A 17326-nucleotide genomic window follows, 5' to 3' on the forward strand; every position below is an offset into this window, starting at 1 on the left:
CATGGCAGACCTTGAGGCAAATCCCTTAATGAGAAAACAAAGGCTAAAACAGTCTGGAGCAAAATACACGCAATCAGGGGTAAACGTAAACCCACAAAAATTCCCAAGTTAGCCAATACCCATACAGTCAAAGAAAAGGCCAACATTCTAGCTGAGCACTTCTCATCTGTCAGCAGCAACACAAATTGCAGCGAAGAATTCAAACAGGAAAAAATGCTTATGCCTAAGATCTCAAAACGGCCGCAAAGCAAGCATCTGGTATACAATATACAATTTACTGTGACAGAGTTTGATGATGCGATACAACATAGAAAAGGCACAGCACCTGGTTTTGACACAACCAGCTACGAGATATTGAAAAACCTACCTGATCAAACCAAAGGCTTACTCACTGAGTTGTATAACACGATATGGTCCAAAGGAGAAGTTCCAAAAGTATGGAAACATGCTGCGGTTATCCCGCTGCTAAAGCAAGGGAAAAACGAAGGCCTACCAAACTCTTATCGACCGATCTCACTCACCTCAAACATATGCAAAGCCATTGAAGCCATGGTTACAAAAAGGCTCATGCATCATCCTGAAACTGGCAACCACATAAAACCTGACCAAAGTGGCTTCAGGAAGGGACACTCGTGTCTAGATCATATTCTAAGACTGGAAAATGAAATAAAAAAAGCCCAATTAAACAGACAATACCTAGCCGCAGTATTTCTGGACTTCAGCAAAGCCTTCGACATGGTATGGCATGACGCACTCCTCTCAAAACTATCACAAAATGGAGTTGAAGGGAACATGGCAAACTTCATAGACAGCCTCCTGCAAGACAGGTCGCTATCAGTTAAAACAGGGAACAATCGATCGGATCCTATGGCACTGGACAATGGCACGCCACAAGGCAGCATTATAAGCCCAACCCTGTTTAATATCATGATAAATGATCTTTTTGACCATGTCAACTCTCCTACCCAAACTTCTAAGTTCGCTGATGACGGAGCAATATGGGTGAAGCACAGGGATATCTCACAAATCAGAAAAAAACTCCAGTCAGCCCTGGACGGAGTAGATCAATGGTGCAATAAATGGGGATTCACCCTTTCAAGTGAAAAAACTGTTGGAGTTCTATTCAAACGCCGGGGGAAAGATGCTATGATACCCCGTGTCTCCATAAAAGGCAAACCTATCAAATTCGAAAAATCTGCAATATTTCTTGGGGTTATCCTTGATCAACACCTCACTTGGCGCAAGCATATAGAATATGTGGAAAACAGATGTCAAAAAGACCTGAAGGTATTACGAGCAAAATTTCAGTCACATCTTGGGGCACATCGAGGGACACTCAGCTGGACCTCTACAAAGCTCTTATCAGATCAACAATTGACTATGGTTGTGAGGCTTTTCACTCAGCATCAAATACTGTCTTGAGGCGCCTAGACAGAATACAATACAAAGCCCTAATGCTGGCCACAGGCGCAGCGACAGGCACCTCACTAGAAGCACTACAAGTAGAAACGGGAGAACTCCCATTGAAACTAAGAAGAGAGCAGGCAATATTATCGTTCTGGGGACGAACATCAAACCCTTTGGTTAAAAAGATATGGCAAGACAAAAACGCTCGAGATGAAGCCCTAGCTCGAAAAAATCCCTCACTAAAGCCATCTGGGATATTAGTACGTGAACTCATTCGAAGTCACAATTGCGATGACATTCAGCCTCCAGAAAGTCACTACAAAGGGTTACACCCTCCCTGGACTTTACAAACTCCCAAAGTTGACACTGCTTTAACATCAGAAGTCACTGAAAGAGAAAACCCAACCCTACTACGATCAGTAGCTATCACTAAAATTCAAACTACCCGGGACAGCTGGGCCCATATATACACTGATGGATCCAAGAATCCTATCAACAACAGTGCTGGTTACGGGATCCATATCCACAGCTCCAAACCCCAAGCACATTCAGTTCGCTTGCCTGATGGTCAGTCAGTATTCACGGCTGAATTGGAGGCAATTCATCATGCACTCAAACTCATACCGTAACTCCCGGAAGCAAAGGCAGTCGTCCTATCAGACTCGCTAAGTGCTCTTCAGGCAATCAGTGGGAGAAACTCAAACTCCAGGCCAAACACAGTCAACAATATTCTATACGAATATACAAAACTATCAGAACAAGGGCAACAGGTGGAGCTGTGTTGGATCCCCTCTCACATAGATATTCATGGAAATGGAAAAGCAGACTCACTGGCGAAGCTAGCTCTAGACAAAGCGGATATACATGCTATTCCCTTTAGTAAACTAGAGATAAAAAGCAAAATCAAAGCCTCCATAGCAAAAAGATGGCCAGCCCAATGGGACGCAAGTAAGATCAGCAGATGGCTATACAAAATTCAACCCAAGGTCAAACAAAAGCCAAACTCATACTCAAATGAAAGGAAAATTGAAACTGCTATCTCACGCCTCAGACTTGGTCACAAAAAGCACTCTGACAAGGTTTGTTCATCTTGCAATCAGGCTGAAACCATTAACCACGTGTTACTAGAATGTCAAGACCATGCCCCAGCCCGGGCTAGGTTAAAACAAGAATTGCAGTTAGATCCACTAGCTGTCATAGATCTCCTAAAGCCAAGAGATGCAATAGCGAAGGCCAAACTAACTCTATTTCTGAGAGATGGACAGCTGCTCGAACGTATATAAACAGAGCAGCCAAGGATAAAAATGAAATCATATCAATGCAAAAACAGAAATTATGTGAACACCGAACTCACAATAGATATGTGAACCCTTCTCACACACAGGAGTCCCAAAGAGGGACAGGTCAGCCGAAATTGCTAAGGCAGAAGGCGACCTCTTAAACCCCTAATGCAACAACAACAGCATTATAACATTAATCTATAGATGTAAACACATTTGAAGATACATCTGTGTGTTTAAAGTTGATTTTGACCTCCCGGGCCAAGCCGGACCCAACACAAGACAAACTCTTCTGATAGAGACTATGTTGAGAATGTACAGGGAAAAGGGCTTCACTTTGAGACCCTTGTTTTCTTTAAATACGATGTACCGTGACATTATAAAGTGGTATATAGGTAGATATAACACTAATCTATAGATGTAAACACATTTGATGATACATCTGTGAGGTTTAAGTTGATTTTGAGAGCCCGGGCCAAGTCGGACCCAACACTTCTGACAGAAATTTTCTTAAGAAAATACAGTGAAAATGCTTGACTTTGAGCACCTTGTTTTCTTTAAATACGATGTACCGTGACATTATAAAGTGGTATGTAGGTAGATATAACACTAATCTATAGATGTAAACACATTTGAAGATACATCTGTGTGTTTAAAGTTGATTTTGACCGCCCGGGCCAAGTCGGACCCAACACAAGCAAAGCACTTCTGATGTAGAGGGAAAAGGGCTTCACTTTTGAGCACCGTGTTTTCTACTGCAATATGAGACACTAAAGTGTTATATAGGTAGATATGATATTATAATTAGCCTATAGATGTAAAGTATGTGTTGTATTTTTAGAAGCGCTTTGACAGTTATTAACACGTGTCGTGTCAGTCCTATGACATTCGCGAATATCCACTTGCAGAAAACATCCTGTGTTGGTTTAACATGAATTAGTAAAGGTTAATTAGGTATGCCAAACATGTTAATTAATGAAAGAAGAGTAGTCAAAACACTGTCATTTCGTATTCCTGCCCAGGACATCACACCCCTGCACGTTAAGGTCGGTGAGAAACCTTCTCATCAAAGTAAAGACACAGTCAAGACACTGACTTTTCGGTATGAACTCTCGGTATGTAGCTATAATTATCAGTTCATTACATTGCTGAAGATACATTTTGATTCAAACTCAATTAAATGAGCAAACCTATCCGTTTCTGGACATTTGAGATCTGCCTAGATATGCACGTTTCGTTTTATTATTCTGCAATCCATTTTTAGTATTACCCGCTGGCCCGGCCCGGCCCGACTTTTCTTGGCCCGACTTTTAGGCAGTCCCTTATCTAGTACGACTTTTTTGCCATATTGAGCCCTTAGTATTCTCATTTACATTATTATAACCAAATGCCAAGTGTAAAAAGAATGTGATCTATTATTTGAGTATGTGCATCTGCCAATGTTGTTGGCAGTTTTGGTACTATTGTAGTAGGTGTTAATTCTGCAGCTTGTAAATATGTTAGTATTTTTAGTGTAGATAAAGTAACTTGTCTTTTCTATTTCAGCTTGTTGATTCAACAGAGGGTTGTGTCATTTCCTGGTTTCTATCTATCATTAGTTGTGTCCTTATCAGTATCTGCTACTGATAACTTTGTACTGGGTCAAAGGTCAATGGTCCAGTCTATTTTACTTCCAAGGGTGTTTTGTTCTATTGTTTGCTCGTCATTAGGGTTACCTGTTGTGAGCCAATTAGTATACCTTTCAATTCAAATCCCTTTCTCACCTGCCATTGCTAATCTTATGCTGCACACACCCACCTGCACTGCACAGCAATGGATTGAGGATCAAGTTATCAAGGTTAGTAATCATAATTAATCTGTATCAATCTAAACATTATAATTTCAATCATTAGTATAAATCAAGTAATAAATGATAAAATGTGTTTTAAATAACTTGTAAACATAAACAAACGATAGGTTGAGTGAATGAGGTGAGTGTGATGAGATTAGGGTCTGATTCATGAGTATTGCTTATCTATACATATATTTTATATTTCAATGCATTGGTTATTTGGTATTTTGTGTATTATGGTATTTGATGCATATTTGCTATTATTTAGTAAATCTGGTGTATTTCTAGACTTTGTACATATCTCTCTAGATGTATGCATGTATATGCCGTGATTATATATGTTATTTACAATATTATAATTAATATTGTATCTGTATTTAGTTTCATGTGACTGTCGAATGAGACGACTGGCAGAAGGCATGTTACACTCTCGTGTCACACACAGGGTATGTTTTGTATATAGTTTATCTATATAATATGTTCATGTTGTGCATTCATTATGCATAATATGATTATGTGATGATTTAATGATTTCCTCAGTTATGCGTTTAATAATGTGTAATTATATTGTCTTTGTATATGAAGGTACATCTGCACTGATAAGTTATCGAGGCAGAAATATATTTGTGTATCTGCTGTAACGATGTAATGAGTTATGAAGAAGCAGATTGATACTTTACATTTAATGTGTACATTTATTCTGAAACACGTGATATATTGTGATTTTAAATTGTTTCAGGAGTGTCTTCTATATGCCTTGCTGAATAAACTGAATTTTCTCACAACCCCGTGGACTGTAATCTCTTGCGACTAAGGATTACACATAAGGTCTACAACACTATTTCCACATGTTTACATTTGTGCCAGAAATTGCTTCCATTTCCTTCGATCTACTTTTTAAATAAAGACCCATGTTAGAATAGGTCTTCAGCAACCCATGCTTGCCTTAAGAGGCGACGAACAGGATTGGGTAGTCAGGCTCGCCGATTTGGTCGATGCATAACATATTCCAATTGCGCAGTTCGATGCTCTTGGTGTCAATCACTGGATTATCTTGCCCAGGCTCACGCCGTCATATGGCTGGAATACTGCTGAGTGCGGCGTTAAACAAATGCGCAAATGTATCAACTGTATTGCCCAATACTCAAAATATATCATATTTTTTTCGACAAAAGCGTTGTGTTATTTGTGGTTAATATAATTATGCTCCTTCATGCCTTTCAGTAACATCATAATTATGCGTTTGTGAGGCATCACATATGGCGAGGAACTTTGATGTTTTCTTGTTTTTATAGCAGTTAGATAAACCTTTGACGAGAAAAAACAAATAAGGTAATATAAATTACGCCGCTTTTAACAGTATTCCAGTTATATCACGGCGTGTCAGCTTAATGTGGGAGGAAAGCCCGAAGTGATGCAGGTCTCAGACGTTTACCACTTCGGTGAAACCCACGAGCACGGGTATGGTGCTGACAAACCTAGAAACATAATCGGGGTGAACCGGGATTCGAACCCACAGCGAGTCGCGGCGCCTTAGACGACTGGGCCACCCGTCCCCCCGAGAACCATAGAAACAAAGAGAAGTTTGTTTCGATTCGTATGTCACCAATGTTCAAGGCAATGTTGCACGAGAGACACGAGGTGATGAATATAGGCCGGAAGTCATTGCCTTAGCTCGCAAATGTTGCCTTTACATTACTAATTGGTCTATGAGCTGCTGATTCCTGGTCGTGATGGATCGGGGGTCCTGACTTCATTCATAGCGTTCTTCAAAATATCAATCAGAGGATTGTCGTCGTCGTCGAACATCTGGAACATTGCTGAGTGCGGCGTTACAAACACTCGTTGGTCTGTATGCTAAATGAATACATGTATGAAATGTACTTGCAAGCTCAGACGTTCATACAGTTTGGCCCTCGCTCTAAGAAGGTTCATACTCCAATGAGTGAGTGAGTGAGGTTTTACCCCGCTTTTAGCAATATTCCATCAATATCACGGCGAGTGACACCAGAAATGGGCTTCACACATTGTACCCATGTCGGGAATAGAACCCGGGTCTTCAGCGTGACGAGCGAACGCTTTAACCTCTAGGCTACCCGACCGCCCCACACTCCAATGAACTCTAACAAAGTGGAAGTAAGTTCTCATCATGTTCTGTATCACCATTGAGAGCTGGATATTTACACAATGTTATCTAAAGCGGTGCGTGAGACTTCATGTTTACACTGACATTTATACAACAACCAGCAGTACCGCGGATAAAATAGTTCCTCAAAACGAGAGCTGACATGAGCGTATGGATGCTCAGCTTGGTCTACAGGATCATCTGTTGTAGTTTATTTACAACAAATGTATTCAAATGTATCATCATTGGATGAGAAGGTCGGTTAAGAACTACCTCAGTAAGTCTGCAACAATGACATCGCGTCCTAATACATTTACACCAAGTACAAGACGTCAACATGGCCGGTTACGTCTTAGTCATCATTGATCAATTGGCCGATCATTGAAAGGTGGTTGTGAAGATGTGCCAAATAGATACTAAGATAAATTTATAGGTTACTGAAGACTGTCACTGTCAGCCTCGACCCGGATCGAGTCGATACTACGATTGTATTGATGTGCATTTCTTCATTGTGTTCACGAAGATGGGTCGCAGCGGGGATATTAGTGAACGGGCATGCAGTCAAAGTCTTTGACGTTTCTCAGTGTATGCTAAATCAATGAGTTCAAGATTAAAGGGTCTAAATGATCAGAAAACGCGTCTCTATATATTCGTGCAAGGGAATTCCTAGGGGTTCCCCAAGGAATGTGTAAGAAGTACTTCAGTGTTTACGTTATTTCAAGAATATAGTCTCGAGAAAAATGTATGAACGTCAAATTGTCCAATTTCGTCCAATGGAAAGCCGTATTCCGGGTAAACTTCACATTAAAAATTATCAGAAAATACAGATCAGTGGTCGTGGTCAGAGAAATGTTTGGCCCTATTGTCGGAGATTTTCAAGATGTCTTAGCCAAGTCAATTATATCTTTACGTCAACAATCTCACACTTTCCCCTTCCATAACATGCGCACTATAACTGGTAATCTAACAAGTTAGTCACGTTTTTCTTTCGGTCTGTGAACAATAATTCTAAAACAGTAGCCGCACGACTTCCATATAAGGAAAATACACACATGGAGGATGAACACGACAAGCCCGATGACGTCCAGACACAAATATTGATACAACGGCATGTCCTGACAATACGACCTCAGATGGGCGGCACCATATTTGAGCACGTGTTCTATCCAGTAAACACCTTCATCTTTGGGACTTCTTTCCCGGAGCTTCGTGATTTCCGCAGCTTTCTTGATTTTCTGTGAGTAGGAAGAATTCTGAATGACCTCATTGATGTTGGACACCAAGTCATCAACAGTAAACGTTTTCAAATCCATCGCAATACCGAATCCAAAGTAACCTAACTTCTTGGCATTATAGGGCTGCTCAGCAAACATGGGAAAACCAATCATGGGAACCCCGTTCAAGAAAGCCTCGTTTTGACCATTAGCTCCACAGTGGGTTATAAACAATTTAGTGTTCGGGTGGGCGAGTAGATCCGACTGCGGCATCCAGTCAACTAACATGATATTAGGAGCGGTTTTGATTTTTGTAGTTGTTTTAAAAATATAGTTATACTTTGTTCGAGCAAATGCATCCAATAGGAGTTGAAATATTTTGTCTGGTAAAAGTTTAACTTTGCTTCCGAATGATACTATGACCGTCGTTTCACCCCCTTTTTCCATGAACTTGAGGTACGGCTCAGGTAAAGGTTTGGGCTCGGTTTCTGATGTCGAACCAACAAACTTCACGCTCGGCAGCGTAGCTTTCGGGTATTCAAAAAGAGGCTCTTGTGCAATTAACCACAGCCAGCCTTTAGCTGTGAGTGCTTCCATGGTGATATAAGGCTTCTCGGGTGCGTATGTAGCCACAGCGTGGGGGTACGAGAAGGGGTCACTGATAAAATACACAGCATGTACAACGGAATTTAACACACGATACCCGAAGTTCATAACCGTTGTCGCAGGTAAACCACGACTGGGGTCACTCGCTAGTGCCAACGGTGTACGGCTAGCCTGGGCGTCAAAGAAGGCACCAAAGAAAATAAACGGTACTTCAAGCTTATAGGCGATAATGGTCAGCATTCTTGGTAACGGTGTAGAATCAAATACTATCAAATCCAAATTTAGTTTCCCAATCGCACGAAACAGGTTCATGTCACGTAATATCATGTCACATATTTTCTTAAACTCTTCAAAAAGGACAGGAGCTCTGCCTTGCTCAAAGAATCCAGTAATAGTCTTGTCAAATATGTCCGCCTCAATGTCATAACCATCCACTGATTTGTATTGGAGGATATTGACGCCCGATTCTTGAAGGCCTTCATGATTGGCTAGGTATGACGGAAGAGCATTCCAGACCACGTGACCTCGTGCAGCCAGCTCCGCAGCCACCGGCAGAGAGCCCCGGATGTGACTGTACTCGGGGAAGAAGAGGAAGAGGATGGTAGCAGCGTCCAGCGTCGCAGCAGTCATCATCAACAGCAGAGGAGTGGCTGTAGACCGTAGTCGAAGCATCATGCCTCGTCAGTTACCTGTTTCAAACAGAAACACAGGTCAGTGAATGCATTGTACAGCTGATTTTACAACTGGTGTACAGCGGCCAATAAAAGATCGAGTCTGGCCCCGACAAACCAGGGGTTGATGGCATGAGATGCGATCGACAAAATAACAATTAGTCGTGTGCTTGAACCTCATCATCGTCATCTGTAACAGCTTTTGCGAGTTGTGGGAACTTATTTTTGGCCCCGGTATCCCTATGTATGTGTGTGGCTGCTTATACTTGCCCGGGTTAATACCGGTTTCCTAACGCAAACCCCCTGAGATAACAAGTTTAACGTGAATACCCCACTCAGACACAGTATACTGACTCCAAGCCGACCAGTCCAACATGAATACCCCACTCAGACACAGTATACTGACTCCAAGCCGACCAGTCCAACATGAATACCCCACTCAGACACAGCATACTGACTCTGAGCCAACCACTCCAACATGAATACCCCACTTTGACACAGTAAACTGACTCCAAGCCGACCAGTCCAACATGAACACCCCACTCAGACACAGTATACTGACTCTGAGCCGACCAGTCCAACATGAATACTCCACTCAGACACAGTATACTGACTCTAAGCCGACCAGTCCAACATGAACACCCCACCAAGACACAGTATACTGACTCCAAGCCGACCAGTCCAACATGAATACCCCACCCAGACACAGTATACTGACTCCAAGCCGACCAGTCCAACATGAATACCCCATTCAGACACAGTATACTTACTCCAAGCCGACCAGTCCAACATGAATACTCCACTCAGACAAACTATACTGACTCCAAGCCGACCAGTCCAACATGAATATCCCATTCTGACACAGTATACTGACTCCAAGCCGACCAGTCCAACATGAATACTCCACTCAGACACAGTATACTGACTCCAAGCCGACCAGTCCAACATGAATACTCCACTCAGACACAGTATACTGACTCCAAGCCGACCAGTCCAACATGAATACCCCACTCAGACACAGTATACTGACTCCAAGCCGACCAGTCCAACATGAATACCCCACTCAGACACAGTATACTGACTCCAAGCCAACCAGTCCAACATGAATACCCCACCCAGACACAGTATACTGACTCCAAGCCGACCAGTCCAGCATGAATACCCCATTTAGACACAGTATACTCACTCCGAACTGACCAGTTCAACATGAATACTCCACTCAGACACAGTATACTGACTCCAAGCCGACCAGACCAACATGAATACTCCACTCAGACACAGTATACTGACTCCAAGCCGACCAGTCCAACATGAATACCCCACTCAGACACAGTATACTGACTCCAAGCCGACCAGTCCAACATGAATACCCCACTCAGACACAGTATACTGACTCCAAGCCGACCAGTCCAACATGAACACCCCACTCAGACACAGTATACTGACTCCAAGCCGACCAGTCCAACATGAATACCCTACCCAAACACAGTATACTGACTCCAAGCCGACCAGTCCAACACGAATACCCCTCTCAGACACAGTATACTGACTCCGAACTGACCAGTTCAACATGAATACTCCACTCAGACACAGTATACTGACTCCAAGCCGACCAGACCAACATGAATACTCCACTCAGACACAGTATACTGACTCCAAGCCGACCAGTCCAACATGAATACCCCACTCAAACACAGTATACTGACTCCAAGCCGACCAGTCCAACATGAATACTCCATTCAGACACAGTATACTTACTCCAAGCCGACCAGTCCAACATGAATACCCCACTCAGACACAGTATACTGACTCCAAGCCGACCAGTCCAACATGAATACCCCACTCAGACACAGTATACTGACTCCAAGCCGACCAGTCCAACATGAACACCCCACCCAGACACAGTATACTGATTCCAAGCCGACCAGTCCAACATGAATACCCCACTCAGACACAGTATACTGACTCCAAGCCGACCAGTCCAACATGAATACTCCACTCAGACACAGTATACTGACTCCAAGCCGACCAGTCCAACATGAATACCCCACTCAGACACAGTATACTGACTCCAAGCCGACCAGTCCAGCATGAATACCCCACTCAGACACAGTATACTGACTCCGAGCTGACCAGTCCAACATGAATACCCCACTCAGACACAGTATACTGACTCCAAGCCGACCAGTCCAACATGAATACCCCACTCAGACACAGTATACTGACTCCAAGCCGACCAGTCCAACATGAATACCCCACCCAGACACAGTATACTGACTCCAAGCCGACCAGTCCAACATGAATACTCCACTCAGACACAGTATACTGACTCCAAGCCGACCAGTCCAACATGAATACCCCACTCAGACACAGTATACTGACTCCAAGCCGACCAGTCCAACATGAATACCCCACCCAGACACAGTATACTGACTCCAAGCCGACCAGTCCAACATGAATACTCCACTCAGACACAGTATACTGACTCCAAGCCGACCAGTCCAACATGAATACCCCACCCAGACACAGTATACTGACTCCAAGCCGACCAGTCCAACATGAATACTCCACTCAGACACAGTATACTGACTCCAAGCCGACCAGTCCAACATGAATACCCCACTCAGACACAGTATACTGACTCCAAGCCGACCAGTCCAGCATGAATACCCCACTCAGACACAGTATACTGACTCCGAGCTGACCAGTCCAGCATGAATACCCCACTCAGACACAGTATACTGACTCCGAGCTGACCAGTTCTTGTTTTAGCCCCTAAATCCCGAGCGCCAGGCAGATTAACAAGTACCATCACTCACTCACCCACTCACTCACTCTCTCACTCACTCACTCACTCACGCACGCACGCACTCACTCACTCACTCTTGCCGCTTTAAGGCCCAACTGAGCATACATGAACATGTAATAGCTGTTGAATGCTTCGTCATTTTTTTTATAAAATATAACGTTACTATCGAAATCTGTGGGAAAACATTTGGTAGTGTGTTACTTGTACCACTGTGGGTGAGTGAGTATGGTTTAACGCCGAATTTAGCAATTTTCCAGTGGGAGACACCAGAAATGGGCTTCACACATTGTACCCATGTCGGGAATCGAACCAGGGTTTTCGGTGTGACGAGCGAACGCTTTAACCACTAGGCTACCCGACCGCCCTGTACCACTGTGAACAACATTGGTATGTTAAGATATGGTTTGGGGGTTTAAGTGCGACTTGGACCCTTCGATGTACATTTGCGCCCAACACATCAAATGTCTTTAAGCAAGAGTGAGTGAGTGAGTGAGTGAGTATGGTTTTACGCCGCTTTTAGCAATATTCCAGCAATATCACGGCGGGGGACACCAGAAATGGGCTTCACACATTGTACCCATGTCGGGAATCGAACCCGGGTCTTCGGCGTGACGAGCGAACGCTTTAACCACTAGGCTACCCGACCGCCCCCTTTAAGCAAGAGCAACGTGAGTAATGGAAAGGAGATGAGGAACCAACCTGTTTCATGGTCTAGTTTATATATTAAGTGAGTGAGTGAGTGAGTTAATGCTTTACGTCACATCGGCAATATTTCAGCCATATCGTGACGATTATATATTAAGACAGCAGGCAAACAATATTTCATTTCTGAAAAGTAAGAGTGAGTGAGTGAGTTTGTTTTTACGCCGCTTTTAGCAATATTTTTAGCAATATCACGGTGGGGGACACCAGAAATAGGCTTCACACATTGTACCCATGTCGGAATTCGAACCCGGGTCTTCGGCGTGACGAGCGAACGCTTTAACCTCTAGGCTACCCGACCGCCCCCTGAACACAAAGAACTCATTCCATAAAAAAACCCAGATCAGACCAAAGAGGAAAATGGTTTCAAAGTCAATACACAAATGTATGTATATATTTAATTTCTACAATATATCAAATTTTCCTCATGCAGTAACGTAGTCTAATATTGCCAGCTGAGAACATTGACCTTGTGCAAAGAGTTATCTCACCTAAAGCCGTGAAGCGAAGTCCTTGACCGGTATTTCTTGTATCTGACGCATGCAACAGCGGAGTCATTCGTGACCAACTCGTGTTATTCCGGGTCAAGCCGAATAGTGACTCGTGCCCCTCTCGTGGCCATTTCTGCGACCGGGTTCCGTCTTAGCGCAAACGGGCATACCTAAAACATATGTCAACTCGTTGCGTAATGTTTCACATATATGTCCCCGTATATTATATGTATTTCAGATGCAATTAAAAGCACATCAGGACATGCGGATTTATACAATATGATTGACCACATTTAACTATGTCTTGGGTATATTTTTAGATGCAAGACATATGTAAAATCATAAATTGTTTCTGAGGGATTCTTTGACGAAGAACTTGAAATCATACGCGCATTCTGATTGGTTTGTCGTATTTTCGCACATAACATTCATCGATAGGGGGACGAGTCTTCTTGCAGGTTACGGAAAGGGGCGAGTGGTGACGAATGCAGCGGAGTATGTCAGGAGAGGGATCAGTTTAAACACGTACTGACCGGAGTCCAAAAGAGATATTGCAGCCTTTGAATGTCGAGATGGGGTCGAGAATGTCGAGATATGCGGTCAGTGATGTCCTAATAGACTGAAGTTTCTGGAGGCGCTGGAGCTACTGTGACAAGCTGTACACTTCGTTCTGATACCACTTTGTGAACTTTAACCCTTAACCTGCTTGTCGAGTCTTGTTATCTTGAGAATGACCTGTATTCATACACGATCACTATTGCTACACCCCCAGTCATGCAGTCCGTGCGGGTCACACATGTTGCAGTCTGATAGGAAGACCATGTGGGGTCACAGGTCAGAATCGTCTCCTGGCATCGCGTGCTGGTCGTAGAAGCTGGGGATCGGGTGGTCACCCTCTGTCTGTGTGTGCGTGTGCGCCTGTGTGTGTGCGTGCGTGTGCCTGTGTGTGTGCGTGCGTGTGTGCCTGTGTGTGCGTGCCCGTGTGTGTGTGTGTGTGTGTGTGTGTGTGTGTGTGTGTGTGTGTGTGTGTGTGTGTGTGTGTGTGTGTGTGCCCGTGTGTGTGCCTGTGTGTGTGTGTGTGTGTGCGTGCGTGTCTGTCAGTCTGTTGGTGTATGTGCGTCTGTATTGGTGTGTGTGTGTAAATGTTTCTGTGTGCGTGTGTGTGCATGTATGTGTGGTGTGTGTGCATGTGGGGTGTGTTTGTGTATGTGTTCTGTGTGTGTCTTTGTGTTTGTGTCTATGTTTGTGTGCATCTGTGTCTACGCGTGTCTGTGTGTATATGCCTGTGTTTGTGTATGTGTTCTGTGTGTGTTCGTGTGTGTCTATGTGTGTTTGTGTGCATCTGTGTCTACGCGTGTCTGTGTGTGTGTGTGACTGTACATGTGAGTGTGTATATGCCTCTGTTTGTGTATGTGTGACTGTACATGTGAGTGTGTCTGTGTGTATATGCATGTGTGTGTGTGTGAATGTACATGTGAGTGTGTCTGTGTATATGCCTGTGTTTGTGTATGTGTGTCTGTACATGTGAGTGTGTCTGTGTGTATATGCCTGTGTTTGTGTATGTGCGACTGTACATGTGAGTGTGTCTGTATGTATATGCCTGTGTTTGTGTTTGTGTGACTGTACATGTGAGTGTGTCTGTGTGTATATGCCTGTGTTTGTGTATGTGTGACTGTACATGTGAGTGTGTCTGTGTATATGCCTGTGTTTGTGTATGTGTGACTGTACATGTGAGTGTGTCTGTGTATATGCCTGTGTTTGTGTATTTGTGACTGTACATGTGAGTGTGTCTGTGTGTATATGCCTGTGTTTGTGTATGTGTGACTGTAAATGTGAGTGTGTCTGTGTATATGCCTGTGTTTGTGTATGTGTGACTGTATATGTGAGTGTGTCTGTGTATATGCCTGTGTTTGTGTATGTGTGACTGTGCATGTGAGTGTGTCTGTGCGTGTTAGGCTCTGTGCGCGTCTATGTTTGCATGTCTGCGTGCATGTGTGTCTGTTCCTGTATCTGTGTGTGTGAGTGTATATGTTTCTGTGTGCGTATATATGTGTATGTGTGTTGTATATGTGTGTGTGTGTGTGTGTGTATGTTTATTTGTGTCTGTTTGTGTGTGGGTGTATATGTGTGTTTATATGTGTATATGTATGTATCTGTGTGAGTGTGTGTGTCTATGTCTGTGCCTCGTTTGAGAGCGTGGGTATAGGTGCCTGTGTGAGTGTGCGTGTGTCTGTATGAGTATGTGTGCCTGTGTGTGTGTTTTTCTATGTCCGTGTGTGAGAGTGCTTGTGTTTGTCTGTGTGTGATTGTGTTTGTCTGTGTGTGATTGTGTTTGTCTGTGAGAGTGTTTGTTTTTGTATGTGAGTGTGTGTGTGTGTGTGTGTGTGTGTGTGTGTGTGTGTGTGTGTGTGTGTGTGTGTGTGTGTGTTTTTGCATCCTGCAGCGTTAAACAACGTTCATTCACTCACTCACTCACTGGTAAATTAAATATTGTCGATGTACCCAACGGTGCTTCACGTGTCAATGTCAGTGTCATGTGGTTGCAGCCGGTGCATACTCACTCACTCACTTTGCAAATAAAGTGACCCAGAAATAACTGACATAGTTTTCTGACACCGGCGTTAAACCAGCTCAAAAGCCCGTTCACATTCGTCTTTCCAGGATCTATACTGATCTGCATGAAATGAACACTTGAACACAATGACACCGATCTATACAAGGGAAACACGTGATTGACAATGACACCGATCTATATTAGGGTAACACGTGATTGACAATGACACTGATCTGTATGAAATGAACACAGTGATACCGATCTACATTAGGGGAACACGTAATTAACAATGACACTGGCGACTATGTTTTTCGTAAGAGGCGACTGGAGGGATCGGGTGGTCAGGCTCGCTGACTTGGTAGATGCATGTCATTGAATCCAAATTGTATGGATCGATGCTCATGAATTCAATCATTGGATTGTCTGGTCCGGACTCGATTTTTTACAGACGGCTGTCACATAGCTGGAATATTGCTGTGAGCGGCGTTACACAACAAGCAGACAAACAAACAAACAAACAATGACACTGATCTGTATAAGGGGAACACGTGATTGACAAACACAGCGATCTGTATAAGGGGAACACGTGATTGACAAACACAGCGATCTGTATAAGGGGAACACGTGATTGACAAACACAGCAATCTGTATAAGGGGAACACGTGATTGACAAACACAGCGATCTGTATAAGGGGAACCCGTGATTGACAAACACAGCGATCTGTATAAGGGGAACACGTGATTGACAAACACAGCGATCTGTATAAGGGGAACACGTGATTGACAAACACAGCAATCTGTATAAGGGGAACACGTGATTGACAAACACAGCGATCTGTATAAGGGGAACACGTGATTGACAAACACAGCAATCTGTATAAGGGGAACACGTGATTGACAAACACAGCGATCTGTATAATGTGAACACGTGATTGACAAACAGTGATCTGTATAAGGGGAACACGTGATTGACAAACACAGTGATCTGTATAAGGGGAACACGTGATTGACAAACACAGCGATCTGTATAAGGGGAACACGTGATTGACAAACACAGCGATCTGTATAAGGGGAACACGTGATTGACAAACACAGCGATATGTATAAGGGGAACACGTGATTGACAAACACAGCGATCTTTATAAGGGGAACACGTGATTGACGAACACAGCGATCTGTATAAGGGGAACACGTGATTGACAAACACAGCAATCTGTATAAGGGGAACACGCGATTGACAAACACAGCGATCTGTATAAGGGGAACATGTGATTGACAAACACAGCGATCTATATAAGGGGAACACGTGATTGACAAACACAGCGATCTGTATAAGGGGAACACGTGATTGACAAACACAGTGATCTGTATAAGGGGAACACGTGATTGACAAACACAGTGATCTGTATAAGGGGAACACGTGATTGACAAACACAGTGATCTGTATAAGGGGAACACGTGATTGACAAACAGTGATCTGTATAAGGGGAACACGTGATTGACAAACAGCAATCTGTATAAGGGGAACACGCGATTGACAAACACAGTGATCTGTATAAGGGGAACACGTGATTGACAAACAGCGATCTGTATAAGGGGAACACGTGATTGACAAACACAGCGATCTGTATAAGGG

At 43.5% G+C, this 17326-nt stretch overlaps 1 protein-coding gene and 1 long non-coding RNA gene across 4 annotated transcripts; one reads left to right on the forward strand and one right to left on the reverse strand.

Moving 5' to 3' along the window:
- Positions 1-3988: 3988 nt before the first annotated feature.
- On the forward strand, positions 3989-5399 carry LOC125379991. The gene is made up of 3 exons (XR_007220986.1): positions 3989-4524; positions 4900-4964; positions 5258-5399. It is a non-coding gene; the product is annotated as an uncharacterized LOC125379991 (long non-coding RNA).
- A 1133-nt stretch (positions 5400-6532) lies between these two features.
- LOC124132056 (UDP-glucuronosyltransferase 1-2-like) lies at positions 6533-13832 on the reverse strand. 3 transcript variants are annotated; one of them, XM_046495662.2, is made up of 3 exons: positions 13670-13832; positions 13137-13306; positions 6533-9152 (listed from the first exon to the last, which is right to left on the reverse strand). In XM_046495662.2, exon 3 carries the CDS (start codon positions 9136-9138, stop codon positions 7615-7617), a length of 1524 nt encoding a protein of 507 aa, XP_046351618.2. In that variant the 5' UTR covers positions 9139-9152; positions 13137-13306; positions 13670-13832; the 3' UTR covers positions 6533-7614. The 3 variants fall into 3 exon arrangements, with proteins under 3 accessions (XP_046351618.2, XP_048252442.1, XP_046351619.2); XM_048396485.1 differs by having other exon boundaries at positions 13115-13306; XM_046495663.2 differs by lacking the exon at positions 13137-13306.
- Positions 13833-17326: the final 3494 nt, after the last annotated feature.

This window comes from Haliotis rufescens, unplaced genomic scaffold (genome assembly GCF_023055435.1).
Source record: "Haliotis rufescens isolate VD_foot unplaced genomic scaffold, xgHalRufe1.0.p SCAF_15, whole genome shotgun sequence".
Lineage (NCBI taxonomy): Eukaryota > Metazoa > Mollusca > Gastropoda > Lepetellida > Haliotidae > Haliotis > Haliotis rufescens.